The following is a 22303-nucleotide window of genomic DNA, read 5'->3' as shown; positions in this document are numbered from 1 at the left end:
ATGTAACTATATCAGTACTCACAATGGTGGCCTGGGGCCAGGCGATGTTTCATTCTGTCATCCGTACGGTCACCATAACTTGGAGCTGACTCAATAACAACCCAGTTCTCGGAGGCTATGGTTTTATGTAATGACCAGAACACATTTCATATTTCAGGAAAAAAGAATGTCACTCTGTTGAGGGTGATTGTATAGGAAGAGTGGTAAGAGATTCTATGAACAGGAAGGTTGTCAGTCATCATATCGTAAAAGACGGGAAAAGGAAAGGGAAGGGGAGAAAAGATGAACATTTACCAAACTACGGTGTGGTGGGCAGATTCCCACTCATGCATGTGAAGCGAACGTTACCTTCAGAGAGGCTCCTTAGTCCTGGCTGCTCCTGACCTCAAACGTGCAGTTACTGGCCAGAGTGCCTTCCCGGGGCCAGGCACTCTTCGGATCGCTTCACTGACCCCACACAGTGACGGGTCTCTATTTACAGAGGAACAAGCGCTGAGTTTCTAAAGCTGAAAAAGAAAAAGTCGAGTAGAAGGACTCTGTGGGCAATGTACTGATTAATACAGGCAGCATCCAAAGAAGATGGAGGAAATACACAGAATCACCCTCCCCTCTCCCTAAATCAACGGACAGGCAACCCTTTCAGGAGGTAGCGTCTTACTAAGAACCCATGGTGCGGAAGGAAGAGGTTCAACCTGCACTGAAAGTGAAAAACAAAATCAAACAAAGCCTTCAGGAATTGGCTGAATACCCACTGGAATGTTTCCACGAGTACTCACTCGTCTATGCCAAGAGTTTGTAAGACATCTACCTCGACAACAAATAGGAAGAGAACCATATTTGTGCCCATTCCAAAGAAAGGCGAGCCAATGGAATGTGGAAATTGTTGAACAATGTCATTAATATCACACACAAGTAAATTTTTTTTGAAGTTAATTAAAACATGGTTGCAGAAGTACAGACAGGGAAACACTCCAGAAATTCAAGCCAGGATCAGAAGAGGACGTGGCACAAAGGATGCCAATGTTAAGGTCAGATGTCAGCTGGGTCTTGGCTGAAAGCAGAGGAAACCAGAAAGGTGTTTCTCTGCATGACAAAGACATCCTGCTTTGGTGAGTAGTGACTAAAGTCTTAAAAACTTGTAAGATGCAACTATTAGTCTCTCCCTATCCAGAGGAAAGAGGGATGGAAATAGAAAGACACATAAAAAATTAGTAGCATGGACTCATGGACACTGTGAACATCAGTCTTCATGAAATGTGAGACAAGAATTAGGTAGTGCCTGGCGACTGCCACATTGCTCTGCCAAAGAGCCCATGACAGGGGCCTGGGTAGAGTAGGGAGGGGGAAGGTGGGACAGAACTAAAAGTCATAAACAGGCTTACTGGTTAGATAGAGACTGGTGTTCCACCCCCCTCCCCCCAATTATAGCTCTTAGTCACCTGTCAGATCTGGAACTGAACTCTCCACCCCCACAGCATTAGAATCATCAACGTTTCAGATCAAAAAGGCAGCATTTACCCAAGGACAGAGTTCAAAGGGTTAGAAAAGAAGGAGGGATGGAAACAGGAAGCGCAGAGAGGGAAGGAGGATACATAATAGTACGTGGAGGTATTGCAGTGAATAAGTTCAAACACAATGCATGAATTGTCGAAGATAACACTGATTGTCTGGTCGGGAAACCTATACCCAATCGTAATAAAGAGACTTTTTAAAAAGTTGTTTGCCTGTGTTTAAATTGACTATGCAAAAGTATTCAACTGTGTCAGTCAGAGTACACTATAGATAACACTGCAGAGGATGGGCATTCCAGAACCCTTATGTGGAAACTGTACACAGACTAACAGGTAGTTGTATGAACAGATCAAGAGAATACTGCGTGGTATAAAAGCAGGAAAGATGTGCACCAGGGTTGCCTTTTCACCAGACTCATCTATTGTATATGCTGAGAAATAATCTGGGAAGAGCTGGACTACAGGAAGATGAAGGGGCATCAGAATTGGAGAGTTATTAACAACCTTTGATCTGCAGATAACCGAATCTTGCTTGCTGAAAGTGAAGAGGATTTGAAGCATTAACTGGTGAAGATCAAGACTACAGCCTTCCAAATGGACTGCACTTCAATATCAAAACAAAACAAACTCATTGCCACTGAGTCAATTCTGACCCAGAGCAGCCCTATCAGACAGAGTAGAACCCCTTTGGGTTTCTGAGACTGTAACTCTGTAGGAGGAGAAAGCCTCATCTTTCTCCTGCAGAACGGCTGATAGTTTTGAACTGCTCGCCTTGAGGTTAGCAGCCCATCATGTAATCTATGCCACCAGGGTTCCTTGTTACCCAGAATCCTCACCTCGGGACCAATAAACATTATGATATATGAAGACAGCTTTGGGATTCATTTTGCTTAGATCTGCAATCAAGACCTATGGACAAAGCAGTCACGAAATCAAACAATTTACTACATTGGGCAAATCTGCTACAGAAGATCGCTTTAAAATATTAAAACGAAAATATGTCACTTTGAAGAGAAAGGTATGCTTGACCCAAGCCATGGTATTTTCAAACACCCCGTGGCCATGTGGAAGCTGGTCAATGAATAAGAACGATCACAAAGAACTGATGCTTTTGGATTATGATATTGACGAAGGATATTAGAAGAACAAACAAATTTGTTTGTGAAGAAATACATCCAGGGCCGAAAAGAAGGATGGAATCATTGAACCAAGAGAGAAAGTGGGGAAAGGGAATTGCAACTGATGTTATAAAACAAAATGTGAAAACATTGTTGAATGGAAAACGAACTTGCTCTGTGACTGTTTCCCCAAACTATAGTCAGAAGTAGAAGGGTCCTAGCAAGAGGACACGCACCCTGCTTTTGAGGTCCCACTCTGGTTCTCTGGGCCTGTCTCTCTCTAGGGGGCAAGAGGTCCAAGGACCATAGGACCCGCCCACCTGGACCCTGCCCCCCCCCCCCAATCTATCCGTTGTTAGGTGCTATCCAGTGGATGCAGACTCAGAGACTCTGTGGTCAATCCATCTTGTTTAAGGTCTTCCTCTTTTTTTGCTGTCTATCTTGCCAGACATAACATCCTTTTCCAGTTCTCTCAACCGACAACATGTCCAAACTACACTAGATAAGGTCTAGCCTTCCTCACTTCTAAGGAGCATCCTGGCAGACCAAGATTTTGAATCTGCCTGAAATCTTGTGATTCTCTACAAAAACCCTGAGAAGGAAGCCAGGCAGGCCTGTTCCCCCTGCCAAAAGAGGGCTGATGTTCTGCGAAGCCTGGTCCTCTTCTGCTTTCTGGAGAAGTTCTGAGGATCCGGTGAAAGGATCCAGCGCAGTAGGCCCTGCGACCTGCGACTGAAGCCAGCAAAGATGGCGCGGGTGTCTGAGCGCTCCTTCAAGTCGCTTTCGTGTGACCCTTTCTACCCAGCTTGTCTCAACTTCACGGCTTTCCAAACCAATGACCAGGAAGCTTGGGGTCCTTCTAAATGCTTCACTTCTCCCTGAAGGTGGATGCCAGGCAGGACGGGCAAGTGGATGAGTCATTGGATGGATGGGTAGATGGATGGATGGGTGGACAGACAAGAGGCTGCGACAGCTACCTGTGGCGGGTAACAAACCCCGCATGGGACCCTTTCTCACCCTGGGCTCACTGGTCAGGTGTCCCAGCAGGCTGGGATGCACGCAGGGAAGGCGCGGGGTGGGCGGGGGACTTGAGGTGGCGGGGCAGGGGGTGGGGGAGGAGAAGTGGGGCGAAGGAGGAGCGGTGGGGAAGGGGAGGGCCTGCGAGCTGCGGCGGGCGGCGGCCAAGCGGGGCGCAGGGACGCGATGCCGCCGCCGCCGCCGCCACCTCCTCCTGCTCCCGCTCCTGCTCCCGCTCCTGCTCCTGCTCGGGGGCCCGGGCTGCGGCGGGACTGACGCGCCAGGCGGGCGCTCCCGACGCGCCAGGAGGATGGGCTGCGGCGGGAGCCGGGCCGACGCCATCGAGCCCCGCTACTACGAGAGCTGGACCCGCGAGACCGAGTCCACCTGGCTCACCTACACCGACTCGGACGCGCCGCCCAGCGTCGCCGGCGCCCCGGACAGCGGCCCCGAGGCGGGCGGCCTGCACGCGGGTGAGTGGCCGGCTGCTGGGCGCCCGGAGGCCGGCCGCCAGGGGAAGCCCAGGGCTGGGGGCGCGCGGCACCATCTCCTGGGGAATTGGGGCGGTGGTGGGGGAGAGAGACCGATCGAGCCGGGTGGGCGCCCAGGCAGCCAGGACTGGCGTGCAGATGGACTGACGGCGCCAGAGCCCCTGGCCCAAGGTTCCGATTCTGGGGAGTGGCGGGGAACCCCAGCTCTTCCTGGCCTCCGCCCGAGCACGTTCATTGGCCGGGGGAGGGCAGGGGTGGGCGCACGGGTCATCTGCACAGCGCCTCTCCCCCCGCCTGTCCGCAACTCACTCCACCCACGCGCACGACACCCCCCCTCCCACCTACATCCCCCAACCCCCGGTGTCGCCCCTGCCCTGCTTTGGCTCGTCTCTCTCTGGCCACCTGCGCTCTGGCCCCCTCCATCCGCAGGCCACCTGGCCCTTCTGCCTCGGGCTTACAGGTAGGATGCCTGGCCGGATTGCCTGGGTGAGGGAGCCCTCGAGGCTTTGCCTGGTCTCCGTGTTGGGCAGGAGCCCCCTCTCGGGCTGCCAAGACCAGGGCCAAGTAGACCCTGCTGGCCCTCGCCCCTACTCCCTCTCCGACGATTACTTTTCCAGCAGTTGTTTTACCACGGGGACTTCTCCCCGCCCCAGGGTGCCTCAGCGCTTGATCCGAGGCAGGACTGCAGGCTGGACTCTTACCTAGATAATTCCGTCTACCAGGGATAAAGAACGTGCAAAGAACTCTCTCCACCAGCCCCAAATCGGGATCGTTAAAACAAACGAGCAAACAAAAATTTAGGGTAGAACTGAAAATAGGCTACGTGGTATAAGACAGACCTTTAATCATAAGCATGTTACAACATTGAAAGGAACCATCAAAAAAAACTCGACATGGTTCTAGTCCATGATCAAAAGCCAGGTTCCTATTTGGATGAAAATGTCTTACCTGGTTCTCCTTTCTTCTTTTTCTGAGTAGTGAAATATGAACTAAGTGCAGAGTGTAAGGAGGAAGAAAAGAAATGTGAACTTCTGTTAAGAGACAAGCAACCCTACATCCATAGCTCCTAAATGAGAAGCTGACGCCTTAATCTTGAAAACTGGCCATCTCTCTTTTCGGACCAAAGCTGGTTTCCTTTACACTTGAGCTTGGTGACAGACTTTTTCCTTAGAGCCCTCAGTGAAATCTGTCCTCTTTGCCTTCTCATTTTCCTCACAATCATCACATCTCTGAATGACATGTTGGCTGGATTCAGGGTCCAATAGAGTTCAAAGGGGAGCCTTCTCAAGAGACCAGGTGAATGCTAGGTGGGGCAGTGTCTAAAGTTCGCCAGGGGCCATGGTACTTCTCAGTAGGGTGAGAGGCCAACACTCTATGCCAGGGCAATCTGGCTAAAAAAGATGTCAAAAGAACATCAAGTTCAGCTTTAAGGAATGGTTGCCTTGGTGACTGAGTCTGTGGGTGTGGCTGTATGAGGGAGTCATGGGATGGCTAAATGGGAAGGAGGGTTTTGCAAATGGTTAATGTACTTGGCTGTTAACTGAAAGGTTGGAGGTTCAGGTCCACCCAGAGGACTCTCAGAAAAATGAACTGGCAATCTACTTCTGGAAAACCCGCCTTCGAAAGTCCTGTGAAACATGGTTCCACTCGGACACTGCGGATTGCCTTGCTTTGGAATCAACTCATTGGCAATTGATTTTAAACCGATATATACTGATCGTCAATTCTTTCCCAACACTTCCTTATCACTCTGCCACTTCGAGTCCTATCCCATTCATCATGAGGTCCCCTCAACAACTAGGCCTGGGACACGCACTCTCATGCGTAGTGCCCCACTGGACACGGACAGTCCACCAGGAAGGCCATTCAGAGCACCTGCATCCTTCAAGCGTCAGTCCCAGCAAACCCACTAAACGCACTGTCATCGAATCAGTTCTGATTCATAGCCACTCAGTGGACAGAGTGGAACTGCCCTGTGGGTTTTCAAGGCTGTAAATCTTTATGGGAGTTGAAATCTCAGAACACTTTCTCCTGCAGAGTGGGTGGTGGGGTCAAATTGCTGACCTGGTGGCTAGCAGTCCAGTGTGTAACCCACTACACCAGCGCGGCTTCTCTGCCCAGGACAGCCCCAACGCTCCCCGTTAGTGAGCCCGTACTGACTCATAGAAGCTCTACAGGACAGGGCAGAGCTGGCCTTCTGTGGACTTTCAGGACGGTCACTCTTCAGGAGTAGAAAGTCTCACCTCCCTTCTGAGAGCGGCTAGTGGTTTCAAACTGCCGACCTTGCAGTCAGCAGCCACTGTGTGTCCAGTGTGCCACCAGGGCTCCTCTGCCCCAGGATCACACCCCAAGAACGGGAGAATTCGCATGGGCAAGATAGTTTCACGTCCCTAGAAATTTCCATCCGCCTTGAGGGAAGGATTGCTGCTATGAGCTGTGGGCTAGGAGTTGGGCTGCCAACCACAAGGTAGTCTGTTCAAAGCCACCAGGCGCTCTGAGGGACAAGGATGAGACTGTCCGCTCCTGCAAAGCTCCACAGCTCTGAAACCCCATGTTGGCTCACTAGAGTTGATTAGGATTAACTTGATGGCAGCGGGTGGGTTGCGGGGAGGAGACGATTCAGAGCTCAAGACTGAGCCAGGGCTTCCCTTGGCATTCTCAGTCCTGATTCCTGGGCGGGGGCGGGGGGGTGGTGGTGGTGGTCCTTCTTTAGCCAGAGTAGGTCACTCAAGTGAGCTCTCACCTCCTGAGTTTCAGCTGTCTGAGAAGATCAATTTCTTCATTCTCTTCCACATCCTGCTCTTCTTACTCAGTGTTCCACTCACGAATTCAGTCTCAGGCTACTGAGGTGGCAGCGAATGACCCACGGTGTCTGTATTGTGATGAGATGATGAGATGCCAGATGCACAAACAGCTGTCTTTTTCGATGGGCGTGGGGCACAGGGAAGCGCATGATCCAGGAGGGCCGAGTATTCCAAACCCATGGAATGGCTTCTTCACCAGGATTCTAGAGCTGGAAGGGCTCTGTGGAGATCACCTACTCGGGGATGGACAAGCCTTCAATCTCTTTAGAACCCTTAGGATCTGCAGCTCCTCCAACCTCAAGAACCCTTGTTTTCTGAACCTGGCTGCTCTTGTTGGGTGTCAAATTGAAGCTATTTCCTTCTGCCCCCCCTCCCCCCCCCGAGGGCAGAGAGTGGCTCTAATTCACCTTTACGTCTTCTGGGCTTAACACATAGGCGCCACGTGGTTGGGATTTAGTGGAGGTTTTCTGAATGAATAGCCACTCTTCCTAAACCAATCCTTGGCTGGAATGGGGTTTAAGTCCTATCAACTCTTTCACAATTCCCTCCCTCCTTCCCTCCCAGATCTTGTGCATTTCCCCACTTGAAGCCATGTGACCTAGAGCCGCCCGACTACCTTTCTAATCCCCCAGTTTCTCTCAAATTTTCCCTCACCATTCTTTCTGTCATTTCTTCTAAAAAATTGCCCTACTACCTTGAACCACCTGGCTCAGCCCAAAGATTGCCTTTCTTTAAACAGAATCCCAGTCAAAGCTCTCCCTCACCCTACCTCAATCTGCAATCACACCTACCAAAAACAAACAGACCCCATTTCTACCCAGTGTCTTGGAGTAGATTCTGACTCGTGGTGACCCCACAGAACAAAGCAGAGTTACCCCATTGGACTTCCAAGGCTGTGGTTTCTATGGGGACAGACTGCCACATCCTTTTCCACAGTCAGAATCCCAGTGCTTGATCACAGCACCACTAAGGCTTCCGTTGAAGCACAGCTGCCTTGAAATCTCACTCGAGCCTCTTCCGTCTGGGGCAGGGATGCAGTGTTTGTTGGATGGATTCGGAATTTTGTTGTGGTAGGGGGCTTGGTTTGCCATCCCACAAAGAAAACAACCTCTTGCCTCCTTCCCCTTAAGCGATGCTGTCGTTGGTTGTTGTTGTTCTCTATTAGCCAGCAGAGTTCAATTCAATTGTTTGGATTAGATTAATGCACTCGTTGGAACTTAAGTCTTAATTGAAACCACTGTATCTGCCATCCATTCCTTCCCAGGATCACCTAAGCCCGCCTCTGTGTCACAGCAGGAACTTACACTGGCCTGCCATGAGTTAGTTAGTGCTTGCGAAATCCATTTGCTCAATTGATTTTTACTTCCTTGTGTAATGGGGTTCTCTCAGGGATAGAAGCTCTGAGGTTACCATGACCCAGCCCAGCTCCACCATTCTGTACATTAATAACTACCCAGTCTCCCTTGGATTTAATCACAAGTTCCATAAATTACATCCTTAAGCACTCCCATTTGTACTGTTAGCTTCTTCCCCTCTAATTTCCCCAGGGAGTAAAATTTCAAAGTTTCGCTTTAGGTTTTAAATTGCTCTCATATACAGGTGTGTGCAGACTTAGAGACCCACACAGATGGATTTAGCCAAATGAATTGAGTGACAGCCAAATGAACTGGGGAAACAAAAAGCCCACAGCAAATCGAAATCCAACTCATCACCAAGGAGCCAGTTCTGAGTCATGGCATTTAATAACACCCTCAGCTAAAAGTTCTTCCTCCCTGCCATCAAGTCAATTCCGACTCACCTGTGACCCTATTGGTCAGAGTAGAACTTCTCATTTGGATTTCCAAGACTAAATTTTTACAGAAATAGACAGCCTCATGTTTCTGTGGAGCAGCCGGTGGGTTCGAACTGCTGACTTGTGGTTAGCCGCTCAGTGTCACCAGCTAACATGTATTGGTGACTCTGCCTGAGGCCCAGTACCATGCTTGAAACTCCATGTAAATGATCTCATCTAATCCTCAAAGGCCAAATGATAGAGGAATCCCGCCCCCCCCCCCTTTACAACGAAGAGCATGGGGGCGCAATGAGTTAAGCAGTGGGTGTGAGTGGGTCGTTGGCCGCTCAGTGGGATCAAGGTGAAGGTGTCTGCCATGGCAGAGATTCCGTCTCTGGAAGTCTGGAAACCTTCAGAATCACGCCTCCTCTGCCGCGGGTAGAGTTGCTATGATTTGGAACCAGCTCGACAAAGGTGAGTTTGCTCTGGTTTGGGGTTTTACAACGGAGAGAAAGACAGATTTCACCACTCGCTGAGCCAGCCTACAAGGGAGGGAATGAGACTGAGAGTGCGAGTCACTTTCACCAGTTCACCCAGCTCCTGGGGGTAGAGCCAGGGCTGGATACAAACCCACCTTCTTACATGGGCTCTGTCTGAATACAAAGCCCACCTTCCTACATGCCTGGCTTCCCCCAAACAGTTGGGGGTTAAGTAGAGAAATCTTGGTTTTAGATTTGACAGGGACTCAAAGTCTAAGACTGATTGTTTGAACCAATGAAGGATTGCCCCCTCCCAATAGCCCTGCGTTCTGTTGACGATAGTCATTTAGATTTTGCACTTATTCCTCTTTAAATTCATCATGTTGGTTTCAATCTAATATTGAAATTGCTGCCAGTGATCCAGTTTGATGGATGTAGATAATATTCTAGGTCTTTGTTTGCCTGGGTTGACAAGAAACAAGACTTGTATTTGCTCTTTTCTTCATTCAACACGCATTTCGTACCAAGGTGAGTGAGGCGTCGCTTGGCCTTTGAAAAGAAAGACAGGGCTCGAGTGTTCTGAGAGCAGACACACTTCAGGTCAAGGTGGTACCTGCTGTGGGTGCTGTAGGAGTGAGGCTGGCCACGGCTTGGTATGCCTGGGTGATCTGGGAGCTGGGCTCTGAGGAGGTGACAGGACATGTCCAGACCCCTGTGTGCGCCGGGAGGGAGCAGTACAGGTCCTTCAGGCCCCCACAGCTTGGAGGTGGGCAGGAAGGCCCCCTAGCTGTCTGGTTTCCCACCTGGACTTCCTGCTGCATTTCCAGGACACCCTCTTTTCCTCCACCCTCCTCCCAGCTCCCTCTACATACAATTGCCAAATAATTATATGTTCCTATTTCATTTATTTATAACAATTTCTACAGATGGAATAAATGCCACTGATTCCATTCTTCAAGTTGTATAACCTTGCTTACTAGCCAAATGATTCCATCACCATTCAGCTAAGTCCCCTGAGGGGAAAAGACAGACAAACCCACAAAAGCCCTTCTCCCCGCCTTCTCACCCACCATCACCTTATTCACTTTCCATCTCTAGAGGAGGGGCTTCCTGAGTCCACAGCGGAGGGAGTGGAGTTAAATGGTAATGTAATTCTCCTGGGAACGTTTTGAAGCCTCGAATGTTTGCTTCCGTCGAGTTAAGTGAGATCCTAGCGTAGTTTCGTCCGTTTGCGAAGGTCTTCTTTCCCTCAGCCTAAAGCTCTGACAGACAGCAGGACTTCACGCTTCTTTATAGTAAGTGACGGTAAGGTAGATTTGGCCATGCAAAGAAAGAAAGAAGAAGGCACAGGTAGAAAGCAGTTTCAAAGGTTGATTTCAGAGCTCCCGAGTGAGGTTCACGGACCCTAAATTGGGGCCAGAGAAGTCGCACAGCCCGGGAGAGAAGGGAGTACAGAGAGAGGGACAGGAGCATCCTGAGCTCCCGGGCGAGGTTCATGGGTCCTTAGCTGAGGGCCCATGAATTCTCGCCATCTGGGTGGGCGAGAGGTGGAGTTTGATAGCCTGGGTCTGGGGGAAGGGAGTAGCTAGGGAATTTTCCACTACAACGTTGTTGTCTGCAGATCCAGGGCTAAGCAACAGTGTTCAAAGCTATCTGTAACTGTCAGCCTTCTGCACATGGGTTGGAAGGCCCCTGAAAGGGGAGGGGGAGGCCTGGCCTCTCACAGCATCCTTGAAGCGTTTTCACCTGCTCCTGGTATGTCTTCACTCACCTGCCCTGCTAACTCCCACTTCTGCCTGACAGTAATGGTGTTCCACTGTGGGCCCACAGTGGGCTTTGTTGACCTGTCCGTCTGTCGACGGGCCTTTTGGTTGCTTTCACAGTTTGCTAGTGTGAAGGGTGCTGCCGTGACTGTTGGTGTACCCCAAATAAGAATGGAGGCAGGTCTGTCCCTCTCAAGGATGACAAGCTCTGTGACCCCAGGTGAGGTTCCTTTGTTTCCCACTGTGCACCCGTGCACGCCACTCTTTAAATTTCCACGTGTCCACTCCTGTCTTCTGACGGCCCTGGGGATGATGCGTTCTTCCTTCTGCTCAGACTCCTCCAGTTCTCGTCTGCCTGGTTGGTTACACAGTGAGAGACTATCCCCACCTCTCCCGGGCCTGCCTTTCCCTCCGACACAAGTTTCTTGGCTATGAGAGAAACAGGTGGTAGACCATTAGGCAAATCACAAAGGGTTAGGCCATCCAGCAAGTCTGTGTCCTTTTCTCCTGGGCAGAAATAGCAGGTCTTGCCAATGGGATTGGTCTCGGAGATTCCATGGGTCACCTGTATCGCTGGGCCTTATTCAGGCCTCTGTGTTTCCAGTGGGCCCATGAGCTCTCTCTCAGTCTGGGATCCTTGTTATTGCTGTTTCCACGCCTGGCATCTCCCATATTGTGCAATGACTGTTAGAATGAATGAATCAGCGGATGACTGAGGTAGCGATGAAAAGTTGGCTTACTTTCTATTTCTTTTCTGAAGCTCATCTTAGATGCTTTTGTCTTATAATTTAAGATTGTGAGTGAATTCCAGAATTGCCGCCTGATTTTTAGTTCCAGGCATAAATCCCATTGGTGAGAAGATAATCAGTTCTCTCTCTGTCTAGTAGGGAGTCTTTTTCTAGCATAGCCTCTGCTCATCTTTTTCTCAGGCTCCTAGATTTCTGCCTCTGGGGATCTGTGGCCTATGCTGGGGATCTGTGGCCTATGCTACCTTCCTGCTGATAGGGTGGTCTACCCTTGGCAAAGTTGGGTGTCTGAATTTGTTCTTCTTTGGTGCCTGGATACTCATCCCTGGCACTTTTAGGTGCAGAGTCCTTGGGCACTAGTTGCTACCAGGAGACCATTTGGTTTCTCATGGCAAAATCCAATCCTGGTCAGGATTCCCACAGAGTTCTCGGAATGGTGTGGCGGCCACTACTGCTTCCATCAGTAAAGCAGACTGGCTGGGTTGACCCTGAGCTTAAACTGAGATCTAGCCCTTCCTAGCATAGCAACCAGTAGCTAGTGGTTTCCCCCTCCTCTGCGTTCTCCCTGTTCTCCCCACTCCCGCACCCCAACACCCTCCACCTCTCTGAAGATAAGTCTCTTAGAGGGAACACCAGTATTGTGAACAGCAGGGGATGAAAGAGGGCTGGCATAGTCGCTTCCTCACCTTTACTTCTGCGAATGCTCTATTTCCTTGCCATTTAGGGTCAAAACCAGCATGTAGCAAGCGTTGGTTTACTATGTGCACACTGGTTTTGTTTTTGTTAAGGAGACTGAGCAAGGCTGCCCACCTCGGCAGTGGGAGAGTCGGGACCTGAATTCAGGGTCTTGCTTCTAAATCCAGACCAGTGTCTGTGTCCTGTGACTGTTTAGTAACCGACGCTGCCTCGTCTGTCTTTGGCTGTTTGGGAAAGCCTTAACCACTTGGAAGGGGAGCATCCAATGTTTCACAAGGCTGAAGACTAGCACTCTTAGGGTTCCCCCTGCTGCCTCCTCCCCAGGCTAAGTGCCCTGTGCCCCTCTCTACAGCCACAGGGGGTGCTCATAACATCACTGCGTGTCAATCACTTGGGGGCGGGCAGCTCCTTAAAGAGGAGTACCCATTATTTGTATCTCGGTCTGTATACTTTCATGTTGTTTATCCTTAGCATCTTAGCACAACTTTGTTTTTTATTGTTTTCTGAGGGGTCTCCCAGCTGTGAGGCACAGCAGGAGTGGATGCATGATGAGAATAACAGCTGACACAGGGATACAGGGAAGCCAGGGGTGGGGGGTGGATGACGGGGAGGGTAAGAGGATCAGGGGAGTAAATGGTGGAGACGGGAGGGGGAGGGAGCACTGGAATGGATCGTGATTGCGTCACTCATCCAGGGGGACTGTTCTAATAAAATGGACATGGTGGTGATTGTACAATTCTCCTTGATATGGTTGAATGATCCAACTATTGAATTATACGATATGCAAATGACTTGCCAATAAAATGGTTTAAAAAAAGAGGAGCAGCCTTTGAACAAAATGGTTTTTTCTCTTACTTTCAAATGCAATGCATGTTCCTAACTTGGGGGAGGAGAGGGGGAAGCAATCGCAGGAGAAAGTCTAGACAAATCCAGAAGCCAATAGTACCTCTGTTGATATTTAGATCTCATTTTCCAGGTCCCTCATACACAGTACATATTGCCCGGGCAGATGTTTTTCAACCAAACACCATCTGCTTTTACGAATGGGGCTCATTTATCCTACATCGTGGGATTGGGCTGCGTATTAGTCTTCACTTTTGATGATATTTTGGGAGTCTTGGTCTTTTCCTGTGTCTTTACAGGTATTTTAGTGGGCAGTTGGGCAAGACTGAGTTGCTGACTGCTAGCCAGGTGTCCTTTGGCTGAAATTCCAATACCAGGACTCCTTGTTGACGATCTGGAGCAGATCCAATGATCGGCACTGCTTCTGGCAGCTTTATAGGCGTGTAATTCACATATCATACAATTCAGTAGTTCAAGCTGCACTGAAAATATTAGCCAAAAACAAGGCTCCAGGAATTAATGGAATACCAGTTGAAATGTTTCAACAAGCACTGGAAGCACTTATTCATCTATGGCAAGAAAATTGGAAGACAGCTACTTGGCCAATTGACTGGAAGAGATCCATATTTGTACCCATTCCAAAGAAAGGTGACCCCTCAGAATTCTCAAATATAAAACAATATTGATATCACATGCAAGTAAAATTTTGCTGAAGATCACCCAACCATGGTTGAAGGATAGAAACCCCAGCTTCAAACCCAGCTGTAAATGTCCAAACACCGACCGGGCATTTAAACAATGTTCATGGAGCCTGCAGAGAATGCTTAAGTGGGATAATGTTGATGTTTCATCTTAGAGACAGTTCTGAAAGGTTATTGAAATACTCCTGATAACATTAGGGCATTGAGGTCTTAGATTATCATGCAAAGCATACTCTTGAGTTTGGTAGGGTTGTACAAGGAAACACCCCCCTGGAACACTCGCATTAAATGGGAAAGCAGCCCTGGAGATTGACGTCACCTCCTCTTCTTCCTGGGGCTCTCAGCAGCTCACCCTGTCTGGGCCTCCAGGCCAGTGGGGACCCCCCTCTCCTCAGTGCCAACCCCCTGGGGGCCTGAGTTGCTCTTCACAGCTGGCCCCCCATTCAGACGTGCCCCTGCAAATGTGAAAAGTAACACCTCTCTCCTGTCCGGTCTTGGCCTGCCTCTCCTGAGCACCCAGTTACCCCCACCACCCCCACCGGCTGGAACTAGCACCGGAGCTGGGCTTTTCAGACGTTGCTGCCGTTGATTGAGTGTGCTCCCAGTCTGGGCAGCTGATGGAGGAGTTACCATTCCAGTGTTTGCTGTTCTGGACCAGGTGTTCATTTCTGGCCACGATGTGAGACTTCTTAGAGAAAGGCACCATTTAAACAAAGCTACCACTCATGTGTCCGTTAGTCACATCGCCCTTTTGCAGGTGGATGCACAATCCAACACTGTTTATCTCCTTGGGGCCCCAAGTGCCACGCTGCTGCTGTGTGCCACCCAGTGGATCCCAACTCAGAGGGGGCACGATAGGACAGAGTCGAGCTGCCTCGTAGGGTGGTGATCTTTATGAGAGCAGATGGTAAGGTTGTTTCTCCCTCGGAGCTTTGGGCTGGGGGTGGGTTAGAAGAGCTGACTCTGGTTAGCGGCCAAGCCCTCACCATTGACCCCCCAGGGATCCTGTTGGGCACAGGAGTGGACTCCCATGATGCCTGGAGACCAGAAAAGGATGCCATTTCTCCTCGGTTCTCACTTTCCCATTCTTAGGTTTCTGGTTGGTCTTGTGAGTCCATCATGCCAATTAACCTGGGAGACATCAGAGCCCATTCAGAAGATACGCCTCCTATTGTGCCCCCTGGCTGTGACAAGCGGAGTCACGGTGGGCATTAGGGACTTGAAAGCCCAGTCTCCACATGTTCTTTCAAATTGCACAAAGAGGATGGCTCTGATCTTCTTTTAAGAGGATTATTACAGGGCCTTCGAAGAGGCAGAAGGACCTCATTAATGGGGAGTGTGTGTGCATTGGGTTGGAACACATTAAACAAGCCGGAGATGCATTCAAATATATTGAGCACTCGGGGCCTCTTAGGGAAAAATCAAGTCAGGTCTTTCAGGATAGCAGTAGAACCACCAGCTCTGCCTCCCCAGCATGCTCTGCTGGTGATGGGGCCATCGGTGTGCAGCCCCAGTCCGGGCTCTGCACTGGTGCTCCCCTCCCCCACCCACATACCATCTCCAAGTCAAACTCTGCTTCAGAGAGGCTCTAATGATGAAATACTTCGGAAAACTGGGCCTGACAGATGAGGGTGCTCTCCTCGATATAGCTTCCACCTCCGTGGCCTCCATCTGCTTGCCTTCTTGCCCGCTTCCTCTCGCAGGACAAAAGCAACTGAACGGCTGTCCCAAGACCTGTCACCTACAGAGCCTGAGAGACTCACAGACTAAAGAAGCAAGTGGTTTTTTAAAAAAATCATTTTACCGGGGCTCATACAACGCTTATCACAATCCATACATACATCAGTTGAGTAAAGCATCCTTATACATTTGTTGCCCTCATCATTCTCAAAATTCACCGTCCGCTTGGGTTCCTGGAATCAGCTCATTTTCCTTTTTTCCCCTCCCCTGCCCTCCACACTCCCCCCTCCCTCATGAACCCTTAATAATTTATAAAGTATTATTTTATCTTACACTGCCCGGCATCTCCCCTCACCCACTTTCCTGTTGCCCGTCCCCCAGAGAGGAGGTTATATGTAGATCCCTGATATCGGTTCCCCCTTTCTACCCCCCCCTTCCTTCCCAGTATCTCCACTCTCACTGTTGGTCCTGAGGGGTTCATCGTCCTAGATTCCCTGTGTTTCCAGATCTCTACTGTACCACTGTGCATCCTCTGGTCTAACCAGGTTTGCAAGGTAGAATTGGGATCATGATAGCAAGTGGGTTTTAAGAAGCCAGTCTGACTGGCAATGCACGCAGGTCTATAGGAAGGCTAGTGCACGTGACTGTATCACAGGTTTTACATCCAAACTAAACTCACTGCCGTTGAATCGATTCAGCTCACAGGGACCGTATGCAGGGTTTGTAGCCGGTAAGTCTTGATGGTAGCGGGATTGGTGGGCTCGAACCTTCTGGTGAGTCATCCAGAGCTTACCTGACAGCACCCCTGGGCTGGCCAGGGGAGTTGTATTCTCCTTCCTACAACATTGTGCTTGAGGCCTGGTGGCATAGTGGTTAGGTGTTGGGCTGCTAACTGCAAGGTCAGCAGCTTGAAATCACCAGCCCCCTCTGGGGGAGAAGGACAGGCTTTCTACTCCTGTACTGAGTTTCTGTCCCTGAAACTCACAGGGGCAGTTCCACCCTGTCCTGTCAGGTCGCTATGAGTCGGCATCAACTTGATGGCAGTGGGTTTGGTTTTGGTTTGGCGTTTGAGAGAGGGTGTTTTACGTGGCCGATTCATGGTCAGAACTCCATGAAGGCTGACTTGACAGACGATGGAGTAGAGTCCCCACGGGAAACCGCAGCCTTCCCCAGACCGAGAATTTACAGTCTAATGCAAACAGCAGCATCTGGAGCTGTGCCCCCCTGGAGAGGGTGCTGAGCAGTGTGTGTGGACAGAGCAAAGGACCGAGTCCAGGACAGAGGGAAGAAGGAAGGAAAGAAAGTGTGCGCTCTCTCTGGGGAATGCAGAGAACATGCCGCAGAGCCATGACTTTACAAGAGATGCTTATAGGGCAGCAGGAGAAGCCGTGGGGCATCTGTCCCGCCATCGGGATGCCCGCACACCCAGCCATGCCAAAGGCAGGAGATTTGAATGGACCCGGTGCCCATGCTGGGGGTCAGAACCAGGCTGGGAGACCTGGGACAAGAAGAGCAGGAAGCAACTATCAAAAGCATTTCTTTCACAAGTAGTCTGTCCGATTGGGCTCTTCATGCCCAGGGAAAATTGGCATAAATAAAACAGAGCTCCAAAGCCTGCCCCCAGGCATGCAGAAAAATGATCAGGGCAATGTTGGCAAGAAGGAACACCCAGTAGCAGGGCAGGTGTGTGGAAGAAGAGGTCGGTGTAGTTTGGAACAAGATGAACTGAAAGCAGTTGGCTGACCAAAAAGCCAAACCCACCGCCATCGGGTCGATCCTGACTCACAGCGATCCCATGGGACACAGTAGAACCGCCCCTGTGGGTTTCTGAGGCTGTAAATCTTTATGGCAGTAGAAAACCTCATCTTTCTCCACAGAGTGGCAGGTGGTTTCAAACTGCTGACCTTGTAGTTAGCAGCCTACGGCATAACCTGCTACACTGACAGGGCTCCTACCTGGCTGACAGTGTCAGGGAAATGTGGGCTAGAATCAAGAGGGAGATGGAACCTGGGCAGCCATGCACTAGGAGAAATGACTATGGTCAGAGCCTGTTGGGAGAGGAGAGTTGGAGCATGGGCATGAAGAATGCACACACCTGGGGTGTGGGGGTGAGGACCAGGACTCAATCCCACCTCATTGTCATCTGTCAATTCCAATCCACTGAAATGCCCTTGGAGAGTGTTTACCCAATGGGGACACCCAGGCTGTAAATGTTTACAGAAGCAGGCTCTCAAATCTGCCTCCCCTTGATCAACTGGTAGGTGATCTCTCAGTTACCAGCTAAATACTTAACCACTGGGCCACCAGGACACCTTCGGATGATGGAAGAGGAGCCAAAAAGGAAGCTGAAACAGAGAAGATGTAATTCAAGGTGGGAGGACAACAGTGGCATCATGAAACTAGGAGGGAGGGGGCAGGTCATCACCCACCACCCATTGCTTGTCAGTGAGTAACCCACTACACCACCTGGTGCCCTGGCCAGATCAGTGACTCAGGAAGCTGCAGAGCGAGGTCAAGGGGAATGAGCGTAGATGTGCTGACCAGGTCATTGATAGCCTTTGTGAGAGGTCTCAGGAGATTAGTGGGAATAGAAATCTGTAATGTCCCCCTCTGCCTGAGCACGCATCCTCCTAGACCCTTACGTGTCCCTGTGTGGCAGTTGGTACAAACTGAGGCAAACACACCAGGGGCCATGCTGCTTGCTATGGTACTAGAGATGGAGCCCCTTCCTTTGACCCAAGTGCCTTGCATCTTCTACCAACACTCACGGAAACGGTGACTGGCTAGCCCATAGGGTAAATGCTCAGATCCTTCTTCACCATTCTCAAAACCACGATCCTCTTTACACCTGGGCCTTCTCCTGTCAGGGGGTGACATCTGACTCTCCTTCCTTTGCATCTGGAGAAGCCTGGGATTCACTTGTAGCCAACAGAAGTGACGCTGTATGACTGGCAAGGCTAGGTCATCAGAGGCAATTAGCTGAGACCAGGCTGGAGCGATGAGCAGTTACGTAGACAGAAACTGAAAAGAGGCCACCATGGTGGGAGGAAGGCAGACTGGCCTGTGCAGGAAGACCACACGTTGAAGCCCCAGGAGCAAGAGAGGCCCAGCCAGACCCAGTTGCTCAATCTGACAACAGAACAAAGAGCCCAACGATCTTATCCTTAAAAAAGGCTTTCACGTAACTTCAGGGATGGTTAGCTTTCGGGAAAGATCTCAGACATTCTGAAATGGTGAAGATGTGCCACTACTGAACATGGCCAGGAGAACATGCCTAGAAATGTGCCTCGATTGTATGGGGGTGGGGGTGGGGGTGGGGTGTGTTTGCAACAGTGGTTTACGCTCATGTCAGCAACCTCTCACAGAGATGCAAATTAAAATGAACTGAGCTACAAATTCTCAACTATTAAAGTAATAAAACCTCCTAACTTGACAATATGCTCTGTTGGCAAGGCTCTGGGGACACAGGGACTCCGATAGCCTGCCGGCAGGAACGCAAGATGGCACCAGACCTAGGAGGCTAGTCCTATTTTCAGGAAAGATAGAATACACACTGGCAAAGTTAAAAGACACATGGACAACACTATTTGTATGGCAAAGACTGGAAAGTCCCCCAGTAGGCTGTGGGAGACTGGTTTAATAAATGGTGGCACATCCGTACAATTGCGTGGCATTGTGTAGCCACAGAAATGATTGAGGACCATCTCTCCGTCCTGCTTTGACTTGGTCTCTGGGAGGCTCCAATCAAACTCACTGCCCGCAAATTGAGTCTGACTCTCTGTGACCCTAAAGGACAGTAGACCATCCCCGTGGGTGTCCAAGGCTGCAGATCCCTCTGGGTGCAGAGAGTCTCCCCTGCCTCCTCGGAGTGGCTGGTGGATTTGAATTGTTGACTTTCCAGTTGACAACCCGTGCATAACCTACCACGTCACCAAGCAAAGAATGTCCAGTTTTACCTTAAGCATGAAGAGAATATATATGTGACTACTCATGTTTACTTTTCAAATTGTTTCAAGTAGCTTAAGGCACAGTACACTAACTGTACGGCATTATTGGTCTATATCCCAAAGACCAAATAAAGCAAAAATCTTAGACTATTTTCAGTAATCATGTTATTAGGTATATAAGACAAAGAAAGTTATTACTAATAATTTTAGGAATCAAAATATTTTCAGCATTAAAAAAAGAGAATAAAAGCCTTACAAGGGAAAAATGTGCCTTGGGAATGGCAGTACAACACATGATATACGAGGGGTTACACAACAAAACTAGATTTTTTTTCAAAGCTATGCATTTAAATTTTTTTAATAAAACAATCTTGTCACCTTCAAAGTACTATCCATTACACTTAACACATTTGTCAAATTTCATGTTCCTCTTCATTCTTGGAAACAAAAAAAAAGTCACACAGAGCGAGGTCAGGTGAGTCAGGTGCGTGGAGCAAGAGAGGCATGCTGTTTTTTGCCAAGAACTGGGACACTGAGATGACTACATGAGCAGGTGCCTTGTGGTGGTGACAGAACCAGTCCCCTGCCTGACACAGATCAGGCCTTTTTAAATTAAAATTTTTTTTTTACAGATCAGACCTTTTTTTTTTTTTTTACATTTTATTAGGGGCTCATACAACTCTTATCACAATCCATACTTATACATACATCAATTGTATAAAACACATTCGTACATTCTTTGCCCTAATCAATTTCAAAGCATTTGCTCTCCACTTAAGCCCTTTGCATCAGGTCCTCTTTTTTTCCCCTCCCTCCCCACTCTCCCCTCCCTCACGATCCCTTGATAATTTATAAATTGTTATTTTGTCATATCTTGCCCCAACCGGAGTCTCTCTTTCCCCCCTTCTCTGCCATCCATCTCCCAGGGAGGAGGTCACATGTGGATCCTTGTAATCAGTTGCCCCCCTCCAACCCACTCACCCTACACTCTCCCAGCCTCGCCCCTCACACCCCTGGTCCTGAAGGCACCATCCACCCTGGATTCCCTATACCTCCAGCTCCCATATGCACCAGTGTACAACCTCTGCCCTATCCAGTCCTGCAAGGTAGAATTCGGATCATGGTAGTTGAGGGGGAGGAAGCATCCAGGATCTGGGGGAATGCTGTGTTCTTCATCGGTACTACATCGCACCCTGACTGACCCATCTCCTCTCCTAAACCCCTCTATGAGGGGATCTCCAGGGGCCGACAAATGGGCCTTGAGTCTCCACTCTGCATTTCCCCTTCATTCAATATGGTATATATATATATATTTTTTGGGGGGGGCATGATGCCTTATACCTGGTCCCTTTGGCACCTTATGATCTCACAGGCTGGTGTGCTTCTTCCATGTGGGTTTTATTGCTTCTGAGCTAGATGGCCGCTTGTTCACCTTCAAGCCTTTAAGACCCCAGACACTATCTCTTTTTATAGCCAGGCACCATCAGCTTTCTTCGCCACATTTGCTTATGCACCCATTTGTCTTCGGCGATCATATCATGGAGGTGTGCAGCCAATGATATGATTTTTTGTTCTTTGATGCCTGATAACTGATCCCTTCGGGACCACGCAATCACACAGGCTGGTGTGTTCTTCCATGTGGGCTTTGTTGCTTCTGAGCTAGATGGCCGCTTGTTTATCTTCAAGCCTTTAAGACCCCAGACATTATCTCTTTTGATAGCCGGGCACCATCAGCTTTCTTCACCACATTTACTTGTTCACCCGCTTTGGCTTTAGCAGTTGTGTCGGGAGGGTGAGCATTGTAGAGTGCCAATTTAATAAAAGAAAGTATTCATGCATTGAGGGAGTGCTTGAGTAGAGGCCCAAGGTCCTTCCGCCACCTTAATACTAAACCTATAAATATAGACACATAGATCTATTTCCCCATCCTCATATATATATTTGCATGTACATGTCTTTGTCTAGACCTCCATAAATGCCCCTTGACTCCTAGCTCTTTCCTCCATGTCCCTTGACTTTCCTCCTGCCCTACCACCATGCTCCGTCCCCACCTGGGCTACAGCTATCCCTCTTCTGTACGCAACCTTACCCTTGCTCATTCCCCACCAGGCCTGCCACTCCCCCCTCACTACCATTTTGGGTCCCATGTTGTTCCCTTGTCCCTGTGTTTGTTAACACCATTTCCTTGCCCCCCTCCCCCTCCTCTACCCCAATTCCCCCCAGAACTGTCGGTCCCATTGTTTTTCCTCCATACAGTTCATCCAGCCTGTCCTATTCAGACAGACCCAGATCAGGCCTTTTTTTGTCGCACTCTGTTACACAATCTTTAAAGAACCTCTAAATAGAAAGCTTGCTTAACAGTCTGACCTGGTGGAATGAACTCCAAATGCACTATTCCCCTCACATCATAAAAATAAATAAGCATCATCTTGATATTTGATTTCACCTGAGGAGCTTTTGGGGGTCGAGGTGACAATGGGTCTCCCACTGGCTTGATTGATGTTTGCTTTCTGGGTCCTAAGACTAGCACCATGTCTCCTCACCAGTAATGGCCTTGGGGGAAAGTCTGGGTCATTTCAGAACTGTTCTTTCAAAGTACAGCATGTTTCCACTTGACACATGTTTTACCAGTCAGTCAGAAATGGAAGCACACATTTTGCAGTGATGCTTCTCAGCACCAAATCTTCCATTAAAAGTTGCTGAACCGAGCTCTAAGATTCCCCATCTCTTCAGTGG

The 22303-nt window shown here is 49.5% G+C and overlaps 1 protein-coding gene across 1 annotated transcript in view; it reads left to right on the top strand.

Moving 5' to 3' along the window:
* The first annotated feature begins 3830 nt into the window (after window positions 1-3830).
* The window catches only part of BAALC (BAALC binder of MAP3K1 and KLF4), a 73795-nt gene continuing 55322 nt past the window's right edge, over window positions 3831-22303 (top strand). Inside the window, exon 1 of the mRNA XM_075549416.1 lies at window positions 3831-4119. Within this exon, the coding sequence (XP_075405531.1) occupies window positions 3957-4119 (163 nt within the window). The 5' untranslated portion in view covers window positions 3831-3956. The remainder of the gene's footprint in view (window positions 4120-22303) is intronic.

This window comes from Tenrec ecaudatus, chromosome 5, assembly GCF_050624435.1.
Source record: "Tenrec ecaudatus isolate mTenEca1 chromosome 5, mTenEca1.hap1, whole genome shotgun sequence".
NCBI classification, from domain to species: Eukaryota; Metazoa; Chordata; class Mammalia; order Afrosoricida; family Tenrecidae; genus Tenrec; species Tenrec ecaudatus.
This window is presented reverse-complemented; position numbering and strand designations above follow the sequence as displayed.